The sequence below is a fragment of the Chrysemys picta genome, chromosome 1 (genome assembly GCF_011386835.1).
Source record: "Chrysemys picta bellii isolate R12L10 chromosome 1, ASM1138683v2, whole genome shotgun sequence".
Classification (NCBI taxonomy): Eukaryota; Metazoa; Chordata; order Testudines; family Emydidae; genus Chrysemys; species Chrysemys picta.
This window is the reverse complement of record NC_088791.1, coordinates 315,591,640-315,605,970: the sequence shown is the minus strand read 5'-3', so window position 1 is coordinate 315,605,970 and position 14,331 is coordinate 315,591,640. Positions and strand designations below refer to the sequence as shown.

The following is a 14,331-nucleotide window of genomic DNA, read 5'->3' as shown; positions in this document are numbered from 1 at the left end:
ACCTGTATGAGAGGAATGTCTTTGTGATAGACTTATAAAAATTTTTGCGGCTTTTTGAACCAGGAGAAATAGTATGCACCCTAAATGAAGACAACAATCATTTTGAATCCATCCATCCTGAACTTACAGTATTAACTGCATAATAAAGAAAATAGTAGGGACATGCAGTCCATTCTAGCAAAGCTTCCTGTTGACAGTCCATTGTCCTATTCATTGTATAAGCAATAGATCCATCAATCAGCAGCTGATTGGCTCCTGCCCTCACTGAGATTGGGAAAGGCATTGGAAGCAATTTTGGGGTAGTCCGTCACAAAGAATAATGGAGGAAAGGAAAGAGGGAGCAGGGAGCAATTGAGTTAGCTGAAGAGTCTGTGCAAGACAGAGACTCAGTATGAGTCTAGGGAATTGATTAGAAAAATTGTTCACAAGAGTTATGACTGTGGTGAAAGTGGTTTGGGAATGGTGTAAAGGGAAAGGAGAGAGAATTGCAGTGTAGTAAAGTTTTTTGTTGAGTTTGTTCCAGCAGAGCTGGCAGAATATACCACCTCATCTGGAGCTTGTTTGCACTATATTTTAATAATAAATCCCATTCATTATCAGATACTCCACTCAACTATCAAGAAAGAATATGACCTCACGCTTTGAATGGGAGACTTTTTGCAAGCAAGTCTCCCATTCAAGTCAATTGGCCTAAATAAGTCATAGTAAATTTTAACACATATATTGTAGTGTAACACTTATGAGAACAGGGAAATCAATGGGAGTTTTACCAGTGTGAGAACTGGAGGAGCAAGTTTGCATCTCTGTTTCTTTTATTAACTGATATTTGTTTACTGCAGCTACTTCTAGAGGAAGCCATAAATTCAAGCACTTTATCCCAAGAAATTAGTGCTTTTGTGGAACTGATCTGGGCAGAAGCACTTGGTCATTTGGACCATTTACTACTTGAACCAGTAAACAACATCAGCCTAAATGATGTAAGTTAATTTTGCTTAGAAATGGTTACTCTTTAGGAACCAGTGTTATCTAAGTATTAATATAAGTATTTTGTTTCCAGGCAAGAGTATTTTGCCCTTTCCAACCTGGGATCAGAACTATACTAGATACAGTTGTATTTAAACACATCTCCATAACTGTATCTAGTGTGTGTGTATGTATATGTATATAATGTGTGTGCGTGTATATATATATATATATATATATATATATATAATCTCCAGAGACTGTGGTGGGTGCATTTTATAAATCAATTAATATATACATTAAATAAATTTAGACATACCATTTGGAGATGTGGGAGCCTGTCTACTGCGATTTCCTATTCATTTCACATAAGTCACCAGGCATTTGATAGATACATTCAATCATTGCCAATGTAGATAAGATATGAACCATAGTCCTAGAAGTGAAAAGGTCTGTATCCCATGTGTCCCTCTGTAAGAATTAATTTGATAAAATTAATATATTCTGACTGGCTTCACTGCCAAAGTAGTTAATTTGTAAGAGAAACATCATTATATGCAATTTCCTAAGAAATAGTCTTAAATTTTTAAAATATAAGAATTTAGAAGCTGTGGTTCAGTTAGCAATGTTGCCAAAGGGCCATTGTGAAGCAAGGATCAGCCTTGGATCAATATTGATATAGAGTAGAACTTTGTTATGAAGTCCCTGGGTTATGTAACCACTTTTACACTACTGGATATTGCTTATGGTTTGTGTAAATTATATTGAAGTTTGCCTCTTCCCTACTGCTCTGTGATCATCAAACTATCACCTGGCATTCTGCAGAAAGGATCAAATGGGAATGTATTCCAAGTAACAGCTATACTGAAATTCAGTACAGCTATGCGAGCAAATCTATTTCCTCTAGGAAGGGTGTCCCTAGCCTCTGTTTGTCAGAGGATGGAGATGGATGGCAGGAGAGAGATCACTTGATCATTACCTGTTAGGTTCACTCCCTCTGGGGCACCTCACATTGGCCACTGTTGGTAGACAGGATACTGGGCTGGATTGACCTTTGGGCTGACCCAGTACGGCCGTTCTTATGTTCTATTTCCTGTTTTATTTCAAATTTGGACAGAATGTCAAATGGATAATGGTACTTCAGTGCAATCTTCAGACACTTGCTATAAATAGGTGTTTGCCTTATGTACCGTTAGATAAACTAATGATTTAGAAGTTTCATTAACATTTATTGTTATCTTCTTGTAGTTTCCAACCATAAACCCTCTGGGATTCCATTATTTAATAAAGAGTTAGTCTGACATTGTGAATTTACAAGAAACTAAGAGGCACTGCCAGCTAATAAAATCCATGTTCTTTTTTTGTTATATACTTGGGGTACATACTGCTCCCCTTACTTGGTCAGTAGTCCTACTGAAATCAGCACAACTACTTGCAGAGTATCTCAGCATGAAGGTAGAATTAGGTCCTTGGTTTTGAATGCCAAACTCAGATACAAAAAGGAATTGTACTGATGTTGCAATAACAAAGAATAAACAAAAAAGTATTATCTTAGTGTGGAAAGAAATTACCCTCTATTTCTAATATTTACCTTTTTCAGGCTTGTTGGACTGTTTTGTCAGGATTTCATATTTAATAATCTCTTCTCTTGAAGGTCAGCAAAGGGGAAGGTATTCTACTTCAAATAAAGAATGCAATGAATGAGGGAACAGAAGCAAAGGCACTGAAAGCGATGATGATGGAGTTCTATCGAATTATACGTCACAAAAATGGAATAGACTATAATATTACCAAAAAACTGTTATCTAGCAAACAGGACCTCTGTCAGGTAACACTTTCAGATTGTTAGTAAGCACTGGTATGTCCTGTATAGTGTCACTTATAAATACTGTTACGCCAGTGAGTAGGATATTTTTTAACTCTTGCCAGGGCTACTAAAATGTAGTTCCATTGTGAATCCAAATAGCAATGGGGGGCTTACTAGCGGTGCAAAAAAGTTACATTTAAAATATGTTCGATATAATTATCTTTGGCCATAGGAAAGTTTCTGATACCAGAAGTCTCACATCCCATAAATCTTGCCCATGACTGATGATGTGGCAACAATATAAAGTTTTTATAGTTTAATGTGATATAATTAGTTTGTGTGCAGGTTAGGTGTCCCATCATGATATGTTCTTATACAGATCATACTATATGATCACAATGGTCCCTTTTGACCTTGGAATCTATGAATATGCATTAATAAAATGTGTATGTGCCACTTATCCAGGCACAAGCTGGTGCTGGGTTGCTTGGCCTCCCCACCCTGTCTCCATCCTCAGAGCAGGACAACTCCCTGCTAAGGTTTGGGAATTGGATTGATTCGAGTCTTGTGATAACATGATCTCAATCCCTCACCTTTCCCCCCTCTCCTAGGCTGTGAAGCCCAGCTTTGTGCATTGCTTTTAGTGCCATTGTCCTCCTGATTGGCCAATGGCACTGCTGACAACACAGGATGGCTGCTGAGTGGCAGCCAGGGAGTGAGGACAGTCCCAGGAGCAAAGTCAAAATGGCAGCCAGCCAACAGAAAGTACTGGCTTGCTGAGTTGTTGTGAGATGGCCCCAGGCTTGGATTGATTTGGAGTTTTATGAAAACAGTTTAACTGTATCTGCCATGTTTTGTTTACGTAAGGTGCCACACCTGGTCTCACTCTTGCTATTCATGCTAACGGATAAGTTGAAACAGTCTCTGCTTTTATCTTCAGTTCCAGTATTATTTCACTGTAATTAGTGTGAATGGTTTTCTTTTATTATAATTTTCTCTCTTTTTCTTTATTCTGGGTTTTGGTTATTTTCTATATTAAATGTAATAAGTATAAAATGACCCCCGCCCCCCAAAAGTCACCAAAAATGTAGAGAATTAGAACACTGTTCACTAGTCACTACAATGTATTATCCACATATCAATTCTAATTTATATCTTTATATTTTAGCTAATCAGAGACATGCTTAATGTTTGCGAAACAAGTACGTCAAGCCCTAACCCACCATCTCTTGCTAAATACCGGGCTTTAAGGTGCAAGATACAAGCTATCAATCCAAACAGTGAAGAATTTCTCAATGTTAAACAGCAGGTGTTGAAAAATAATCACAGGTGGGTGTTTAATAGTGATAAGATGACCTCAGTAGTATTATAGGAATAATGCATAAAATACATGAGGGGTGGGCCACCAGATTCTGCCACAGCAGTGAGATCTTTGGCTTCTGGAACACTCCACTCCACTCCAGAGCCAGCAGGGTTGTGGAGTAGGCAGGGCTGGCCTTTACAAAAGCAAAGTAAGCAGGCATAGCATGTCAGGTGTTTGTCCTATTCCATCTCTATCTCTGAGACCAAAGGAAGAGGAAAGAATTTGCTCCCATACCTTCCCTAGGACCAGAACCAGATGGGAAGAAATTCATGCCCAGTCATCAGCTCCAGCAGCTTGGGGCTGTGTCCTTGCTTGGGGCTCTGCAGATTGTACAGCCAGCATGATGATAGGCCATTGGTAGCTCACTCCCAACTCTAAAAACAGCTGGATCTTGGCCCCAGTTGTTCTTCCTGCCCATCTTTGCTTGGATCAGCTGAATAAGATATATCTTCCTCTACTATGATGTACATTGGGATTGAATAGAAACAAATTCATTATGACAGTATCTGATGAGACTGATAAAACTGCTCTATTTTTTGTTTCATTATTCAAGGCCTCAATAATTTTGAAAAACACATCATCTTCCTTTTTGGAAGGAATTATTTTTAAATTTGTTTTAATTAGATTTTATGGCTTCTGTGTTTGTTTCTGGAGCAGGATCCACTGATCTGCACCAAGTCTGGACTTCCCAGGATCTGAAAGGATACCAAAAAGGCAAATTTTAAAAAAGCTTTGCTAAATTCCTCTCTGCTCGTGCTACTGAGGGATTCAGCACCTATTCCTACTACTCTGAATTTGTTATTTAAATATCTTTAAGAGAGGATCCTATGGTGTTTGTTTTGTAATTGAATATGTATTTTGTATGTAGCTGAGCTTGTGGCAGGATTGTTCGAACTGAGCTTGTAGGCTCAGATCCTCAGGGGCCTAAATATCTTTAACTCCCATTGATTCATGGAGTTGGGCACCTAAGTACCTTTTAAGCCTTAGTCAGTGTACTACAACTTCCAGCAGCCATTGGTCCTGTCTACAGCCTCAGACAAGTGTCAGTGGCTGCTGGGAGTTGTAGTGTAATGCAGCTACATTCTGTGCAGATCATAAGCTAGAAGCTCTTCCTCTTAGGTCACCCAGACTGTTGACTCCAAAAGGACAATGAATGAGTAGGCCTGATAGATGGAAACTTCAAAATCTGTTTTTGTTAAAATTTTGGAAAACTAACATTCTGATTTTTTTCACAGTTCTGCCATAGCTTGAACTCTGTGAAACATAAATACATTGTCTAGAAAAGGGGGAAACCTACTATGAGATTACAGGCAATCACAGATTAGATAGCTGCTACAATTTGTATTCCTATTTGCCTTTAATATTTAAATATTTCCAGTGCATTTTCAGTAAATGCTCCTTTGTACTGTGTCTGGTTCTTGTAATTAGGAAAGAAAAACAAATGAAGAGTAGTCATTTCTTTGAGGTACATATTAGTTCTTCACCCTCTAGCTATTAATTGAATTTGAATACACTTTCTAACTCACATTGCCTCAAAGTTCATTTTCAATTTCTTGCAGTGACTGTCCAGTGAAAGTTTTACAAATATACAGAGTTGGCAGAATAAGTGAAACAGCAGAGTTTCTGAGCAATCTTGGGAATGTTCAATCCTTATTCCACGCATCATCTGTGCGCAACTTCGTTGGAATTCTCTCCCGGTAAGAATTTGCAGTATTTTTTCTTTAAGGTTTTCCAGCATCTTTTTACTTTTTTGTTTAATATTTTGAGTTTATAAAGGACTCATTTTCTTTGACATTAAGCAAACGTTTACTTTAATGTTTGAGCATTAACATTTATGCAGGTACATTATAATTCATCTGTTCAAAAGAAAAGGTAGATTTTTCTATTATGAAGATGTGATATTCTCTTGAAAATGGGTCTAGGGTGGATAAAAGTGGTCAGATATCATGGTAATAAGCATAATTTAAATACCTGGATAGAGAAAGAACTTAATTTTTTTTTCAGTGTGTTCTATTTAGGTTTAATTACTACCCTAATAAAATAGAGAGAGAGTGGAAAGAGTAATAAATGTGTCAAGTATCAGAGGGGTAGCCGTGTTAGTCTGGATCTGTAAAAAGCAACAGAGAGTCTTGTGGCACCTTTAAGACTAACAGATGTATTGGAGCATAAGCTTTTGTGGGTGAATGCCCACTTCATCAGACACATGTCCCATTCACATTCATAAATGTGAATAATATATCCTAATAATATATCCTTTCTTCTAGCAAGTCTTCCATTGCTGACTTCCATCCTCCATTTTTTGATGTTATTTTTTAAAATATATGTGTGTATGTAATATTAAGCACACATTTAAAAAAAAATGGAGATGTCCTATCTCCTAGAACTGGAAGGGACCTTGAAAGGTCATCGAGTCCAGCCCCCTGCCTTCACTAGCAGGACTAAGTACTGATTTTGCCCCAGATCCTTAAGATGCCCCCTCAAGGATTGAGCTCACAACCCTGGGTTTAGCAGGCCAATGCTCAAAGCACTGAGCTATCCCTCCCCTCACATCATTGTCTTCTTCTGTTGTGACCCATATCTTACCACACACACTGGTTATTTTCATCCCTTGCATTGGATCTAATTAAGGGTCAAACATTTGCAGCCAATAGTAGCTAGTAGTACTGACAAATTCTATGCGACTACTCACAGTAGTAAGTACTGAGTTCATTAATGAGTGTTCATGTGATCATCTACTTTGATTGCAGGTCCTGAGGACAAGAATCTGTTAACTTTATTTGCTTGTAAAGGGCCATGCACACCTATGATACTGTATAAATAATACAATGTTAGTTTTATTTCTATAGCCAAATCTGTTCTTGAATAAAGTTAGTTTCTGTCATAATCTTAACAGAATTCATAGATTCTAAGGCCATATGGGACAATTAGGTTGTCTGGTTGAACTTCCTGTATATCACAGGCCACTAAGGGTATGTCTACACTGCAGTTAAAGACCCACAGCTGGTCTGTGTCAGCTGACTCAGGCTTGCAGGGCTTGGGTTTTGAGGCTGTTTAACTGTGGTGTAGTCGTTCAGGCTTTGGGACCCCACAAAGAGGGAGTGTCCCAGAGCCTGAGCTCCACCCTGGGCCTGAATATTTAGACCACTGTTAAACAGCCCCATAGCATGAGCCTTGCAAACCAAGTCAGCTGATAACTCCTGCATTGAGCCCAATATCGTATTTCTTTTACTAAAACATACCATCCAGTCTTGATTTGAAGAAATCAACAGATAGAGAATCTACTACTTCCTTTGTTAGTTTAGTCCAAAGGTTTATCACCTTCAAAAATATTTGCCTATGTCTAATTTGAATTTGTTTGACTTCAGCTTCCGGCCATTGGTTCTTGTTATACCTCTCTCCTCAAGATTAAAGAACCCCTCAGTACAGGTATTTTCTTCCTGTCAGGGTACTTATAAACTGTAATCAAGTGACCTATTAAGGTCTTTAAGTTTCTCGCTGCAAGACATTTTCTCCAGACCTCAAATGATTTTTGTGGCCCTTCTCTGTGCCCGCTTCAAATTTTCAACATCCTTTAAAAAATGTGGAACCAGAACTGTATGCAGTATTCTGATATCAGTCTCGCCAGTGCTGTAAACAATGGTAAAATAATCTTAGAGCTTCTCTGTTTATACGTCCAAGAACAGTGTTATCCCTTTTTGCCACAGTGTCACACTGGGAGCTCATGTTGAGTTTCTTACCCACTGTGACCTCAAAATCTTTTTCAGAGTCGCAGCTTTGAGGATACCAGCCCCCATTTTGTAGATATTGCCTGTGTTTCTTGTTCCTAGATGTACGGCCTTGCATTTGGTTGTATTTAAATGTATTTTGTTTGAATGGGCCTGGCCTACCAACTGATCCGGATCACTCTGTATGACTGCCCTCACTTTGTCTTTATCCTTATTTACTACTCTGCCAAACTTTATGTCCTCCTCAAATTTGATCAACAGTGACGGTATATTTATTTCCAGATCACTTGATTTAAAATATTGAACAGCATCGGGCCTAGTGCCAATCCACGAGGAACCCAACTAGAAACATTCCCATTTGATGATGATTCCCCATTGACAACTGCTTTTTGAGTTCTGTCAGTTAGCCAGCTCTTAATCTATTTAAGATGTGCTTTAACTATATTATATAGTGCTAATTTTTTTGTAAGAATGTCATGCAGTACTAGCCTTACAAAAGTCTAAGTATATTAAATCTATGCAGTTACCAATAGCAACCAAATTTGTAATCTCATCAAAAGTTTAAAGCTGCTTTGTTTGACAATACCGACTTTCATAAAAGAAGATTAAAGTTAAGGATCAAACTGCCCTTCACTCCTGGACACTCTACCTTTTTTGCCCACCCTTGTTTTGCTTAGATAATGTATGTATCTGTGATAGGTATATGGTGTTCACATAGTATAGGTTATAGAAAAGTAGCACTATTTTATATAACAGACAAATATTAAGCGCTGGTTTTGTGTTAATGTGGATGTTTGCCAGTGATCACTATTTTGTTTTCACTTTGTAACATGCAGTTTTTATGTGCTAAAACTAGACAAATAAGGAGTATTTACTGTAATATCCTCTTGATGAACCTCACCCAGGGATTTTCCCTATTGTGACCAACTCAGTAATGTCTCTGTTTTACTGAACATTTTCCAGAACTCCCTTTCCATGGTTTCTGTAAACTGTATTTTGTCTGGTTCATCAGTGGCACCCTATTTACTCAGTATGTATTAATCACGGGACTGTATGTCAGGATCCTTCTACCTTCATTAACTGATGCTATTTCTTTTCTAGAGGTCTCCTTTTACCAAAGATAGTGGTTGAAGATCATGGCATGGAAAGAACTGATATTGGGAAGCTGGGGAGTGGCATTTATTTCAGTGATTCTATCAGGTTTGAAATACTTAGTTATAATATTGGGTTCTTTTGACTCTTAAAGAAATTTAAGTTTCTTTTTGTAATGTTTTAGAGGAATTTTAAGAAAACTTCAATGTTGAAAGTTATTCCTTTCCATTTTTCTACTTTCTATTGAAACTTAAAATAGAAATGCATGTTAATATAAACTGTATGTGTCTGTGTGTGATTTTTCTTTAACTATAGTACAAGCACTAAGTATTCTCCACCAAGTGAAATGGATGGAACTCGACTGTTGGCTGTGTGTAATGTGGCACTTGGAACCTGCTTGGATTTGTATAAAAAAGATTTGTCATTGACTAATGCGCCAGCAGGATATGACAGCGTGCATGGAGTCCGTAAAAGAGGAAACATCTATTCAGATTTTGAGGTATTGAAATCAGATCCAACCAAAAAAAAGGCACTGAGGTTGTTTAAAACGCTTGGATTTATTGTGCCAGTGTTAGATAAGAGGACAGAAGGAGACTGAGCACCTAGGTTCTATTCCAGGTTCTGCCACTGAATTACTATGTGGCAATGGGCAAGTCACTTTTACCTCCATTTCCCCATCTGTGAAGTGCATATAATACCTGCATCACAGGATTTTTAAACATTTGTATAGTGCCTTTGGACTGTGGCATGAAGGACACTATTTAGATGAAAAGTATTAATATTATTTTATATTACAGTGGAATTCTCCTATAAATAGCTGAGAGAGATTTTATATTGAACTTGGTTCTATAGCAAAGTGGGGTGAAAATCCTGAACTACTTCGCTACATTTCAGCAGAATTTCATGTCACATAAACCACATACCCAATAGGCTTTGGAGCCATGGAAGGGTCAACCAGGATTTGTGTAATGGATGTTGAACATAGGCTGTCTATACTAGCTGAAAACCATATTCCACCAGGGTTGCAGCAGTGAATCACAACTTCTTTTCCTAATATAGACACATCCCTTTAGTAAAGCATTGCTTCACTTACAGTGAACTTTCATTCCACTATAAATTATTTGCATTGTGCTATTTCCCTTGGAATATACCAATTCTTATCTATCTGAGAGGTGCAAAATGCTACATTTCAAGGAAATTTCCCCTGCATCCTATAATTATCACTTTCACATAGTAGAGGGAAAGGGCAAGGAGGATCCTGGTTCCCAGTCTTGCTACAGTAGCTCCCAGCAAGGAGTAAAGAGGAGCTGAGTAGTCTTGCTAAAGTTGCTCTGCACTGAGGGTAGAGAGGTTGCCAAGTATGCGGTTTTTGCAGCCCAATTGGGCTATTTATAACTGACAGCAGCGGGGATTTTTTAGCAGTTGTGGGTTGCAGTGTTTGGGCTGTTTTGCTGCCCTGTTACCACTGGCCATGCTGCTCAGGACTTGGGAGGAAGACTCCTGATCTGCCTCGCCCCCTGCCCTGCCGAGATGCCCTGCCCTACTGTCAGGGTCTCATGTCTCATCTCCCTCTTGGGTTATGTTTGCAGCATGCATGGAAGATGCTGCTGTGCCTTAGTCCCGAAACCTTCTGCTGCTCTCCTTTCCCATACCTTCTGGTGAGCATTGTGACTCCTGGCATTAAGCAGTTATTTAGAGGCATGCTCACTCACACAGAAAATTTTTTGTGTATGGTGTCACAGTTCAGGGCATCTGCACCTGTATTTCCCCTCAGAGGTTCAGCAAGAGGACCTGACACTCAGACTTCCAGATCTTGCCACTCTTGGGTGGAGACATGCACTTCCAGGCTGGACAGCTCCTTGGCCTTCTCTGTGTAATTCGCAGCACAGTCAGTCTGCCTAGACAGACCTTCTTGCTTTTTCTTCAGAGATGGATAACAGTTAAGGTTAAGATTTTGTCATGGTTATTTTTAGTAAAAGTCACACACAGGTCGCAGGCAATAAACAAAAATTCACTGGAGCTATGGCCTGTCCATGACTTTTACTAAAAATAACAGGGTAGAGAGGGCTGAGTGAAGGGAAGGAATGACAGCAGGTGCCCCACGGGGGGGACTGACAGTCCCACCGCCGTGGGGGAGTAGGGCACAGCCCCAGCTTCAGCCCCCGCTGCAGCCATGGGGAGGAGTGCGCAGTCTTGACTTCAGCTCTGGCCAAAGCTGAGGGATGGGGCACACAGCGGTGGCTCAGGCTTCGGCCCCGGCTGAAGCTGTGGGGCAGGGAAATGCACTGCTCTGGCTCCTGCCACAGCTGGGAGGGATGCACACAGACCTGAAGCCATGGGTTGGGGAGGAACAGCCCCAGCTCCACCCCCGCCACTGACAGCTGAAGCCGACATCATGGAGGTTTGATAAAGTCTTGGAATCCATGACCTCCGTGGCTAAATTGTATCCTTAATAATAGCGTTACAGCTACAGATATAACTTACCACACAGTTCTTTCCAGCCAGGCCTACTTTATTCTTAAGGAAAAAATATTTTGGAGAAAACATACTTAAAACAATAAAAGAACCTACATGCATGCTAATAAGCTTACCAGGCATTATGCCACCCAAGGGTTTTTTTGTAGTCACAAATACATCAGTTTCAGTTCAGAACAAGCACACAGTCTTTTGAGGTCTCACTAGGCTAAATTCTTCCAGTGTTCCCATGAGGATTGGTGCACTCCATGGAATGGGGTCCTGCCTGTTTGGTGTATCAGGAAGAAGGCCCTGAGTCATTTTAAACTTAGGCTTTTTATCCAAAAGTCTTTGCTTTGTGGGTCTCGGGAGAGTCCAGTTTGGACTAATGTATGCATATGTCCCCAGGGGGACTTCAAAGGCTGATAACTGAGAAAGTTCAGTAGCATTCTCCTTCTCTGTTAAAGAAGGTACATACAATTCCACAATACCACATACACAATTACATTTTAATATAATGTACCCCATAGATACTCCAATAAGGTTTAATTTAATTCTGTAAAACTTATTTTAATTCCATAAGGTTTGTTCTGGATATTGTCAGTCTGTCACATATGGAATATAGAAAACAACAATGAAAGAGGGTTCCACTGTCCTATTAATGTGTAAAATTAAATATAATCCCTGCTCCAAATTGTTTAAACTGTAAAAGTAGGAATAGATGCAATACTATGCAAACAAATAAGCACAGTTGCTGTCTAGGCAGCCAGAGAAGGAAAAGTGATAATTATATTTGGAATTATTTTGAGGAACAGTTGTGTTTTAAGGATTTATTTTATTTTTATTTTTATTTTTATTTTTATTTTTTTTTGAGAGAGAGGTTGGGCACCTGGATAACTTAATTGTGAGGCTTTCTGCCGAGTTGAAGATGGCATGAAAAAAGTCATAAATTTGTGAGTGAGAAATGGAGACGAAAGGAGCAGTCAGTAGTGAAGTTTGGGCAGCGTAGGAAGGTCTAGGATGAGAAGAGGACAGAGGTGGAGTTCTTTGAAGAGTGCAAAGCATTAGTATTAAAACCATACAGTCATATTGCATATCTCAGTTGAGATGTCTCTTTAGATCAGCTCTTAAATCGGTTTACAGTCTTTGTAGGAATACCTGTAGCTTTTATTTTACTTGTAAAATAATTCTCTTTCCTTGCAATAGGATGATGAATTTGTTGTATACAAAACCTGTCAGGTTAAAATGAGATACATTGTTAAGTTTTGCCTTGCTGGAGACCAAGTAAAGCAGTTTCAGCCTGGAATTGAGACAGAATTAGAGCAAGATCGGCCAGCGACCTCACATTGTCATTTACAACCCGAAGGTGGGAAATATTTCTTGTTTATAATTGTATTTACATCATAAATGCTCTAGCTATTAATCAATAGCTCTTGAATAAAACTGATCAAATACATTTTTAATATAATTAAAAAATTCTTTTGGATTGATTTGCAGCTGTCACCACGCATTCTTGACTAATATTGGTATCTTGGAAGCATCTGTTTAACAGATTTCCTCTGGGAATAAATATTGAGGCTGGTTTTCTCCTCCTGACAGAGTGCCTTTCAAGAGGCCTAGCAGAAAGTACTCTTGCATAAGTCATCAGACGCTCTTTAAAGAATTCACATTTTACTCCCTAAAGGCTAAACAAAGGTCTTATGAAAAACCTGTCATCAACTTATGATCCCTCAGACAGCCATTATCACAGCAATAGAACAATACTATTGTGGGAATTCGTAACAGACACTGAGTATTATTTTTAATCCATATGTGGTGAATTACAGTTGTAAACATGGGCCAAATTGCCATTGGTCTGTGGGATTGGCTATTACCCCACCACCACCGTCCAAAAACCCAAACCAAAACACTAACCTTTCTTCAATTTTTTATATTTAGACTATGCATTACCAAGTGTAAATCTTTTAAACCATGTAAAAACTGGTCTTCAGGACACATCTGGAAACCCAGTCCCTCTTGAAGATATTCATATCAAGGGGAGGATAATAGACTTCATAGCACAGGTACAGTGCACTGTTTACTGTTAGCTCAACTTTTCAGCAACTGACTACTGAGAATTAATTCAAATTGTTATGTGCTGTTGAGTCAATTTTAGAAAAATAGATCTCTAAATGAAGGTCAGTCTCTTACAGGTCCTGACATTAATTCAAAGTATTTTTAATTTTTAAAGGTAAGCAGACAAATTGCTTTTGTAAGTTCTTTGGGCAATGAAAAGATCAGTGAATTTGTGTAATTCCATATTTCAGAATAATTTTTCTGCCTATGTATGGTTAAGTCATTGCCAGGAAGAAAGTTGCTGCAGTGGAATATGCTGGGTTTTTTTTTTTTTTTTTTTTTTTTAAGGGGCTTTCTTGCCTGCCTATTTGATAACTAGGACTGGTAGGTTGAGCTTACCAAAATAATGAAAGGCCAACCCTCATGGATGAGGGAGTGGCCCCAAACCCAGAAATCAACAGATTATCTGGGACAATAAATGAAAAAAGAGGATGGAGGTCCAGGATCAAAACAATGGATCCAAGGGGTACACTCAGCAGAGAACCCTAGACCATGTCCACTGCTCCGAGAAGTCTAAGGAGTCAGTGGACACTGTCCAGAGGAACACTGCCCAGATGCATGAACAGACAAGGAACTGCAAAAAGGCCCCACATTCGCAGAGATTTCCCCATCCAGCTTCCTCCTCGGGACTGATGGCCATCTTGGATATGCCAGGCAGTGATTGATGAGAAGGTCTCAGGACTTTCTGGGGACATAGACAGGGAGTGCAGAGAGGAACAGGTGTGGACAGAAATTCAGCTGGAACCTCTGGCATTGAAGACTGAAATTCTCTATTTACAGAACAGATATTGTTCCTGGAGAGACAGCACAGG

General features: G+C 39.1%; 1 protein-coding gene across 10 annotated transcripts in view; it reads left to right on the top strand.

The window, feature by feature from the left end:
* The window catches only part of PARP4 (poly(ADP-ribose) polymerase family member 4), a 101,635-nt gene that overhangs the window by 24,503 nt on the left and 62,801 nt on the right, over window positions 1-14,331 (top strand). For all 10 annotated transcript variants that reach the window (XM_042855193.2, XM_042855211.2, XM_042855197.2 and 7 more), the window contains 8 exons: window positions 840-977; window positions 2,618-2,791; window positions 3,939-4,099; window positions 5,693-5,830; window positions 8,960-9,058; window positions 9,266-9,449; window positions 12,611-12,770; window positions 13,343-13,467. In XM_042855193.2, coding sequence (XP_042711127.2) covers window positions 840-977; window positions 2,618-2,791; window positions 3,939-4,099; window positions 5,693-5,830; window positions 8,960-9,058; window positions 9,266-9,449; window positions 12,611-12,770; window positions 13,343-13,467 — 1,179 coding nt within the window. The remainder of the gene's footprint in view (window positions 1-839; window positions 978-2,617; window positions 2,792-3,938; window positions 4,100-5,692; window positions 5,831-8,959; window positions 9,059-9,265; window positions 9,450-12,610; window positions 12,771-13,342; window positions 13,468-14,331) is intronic.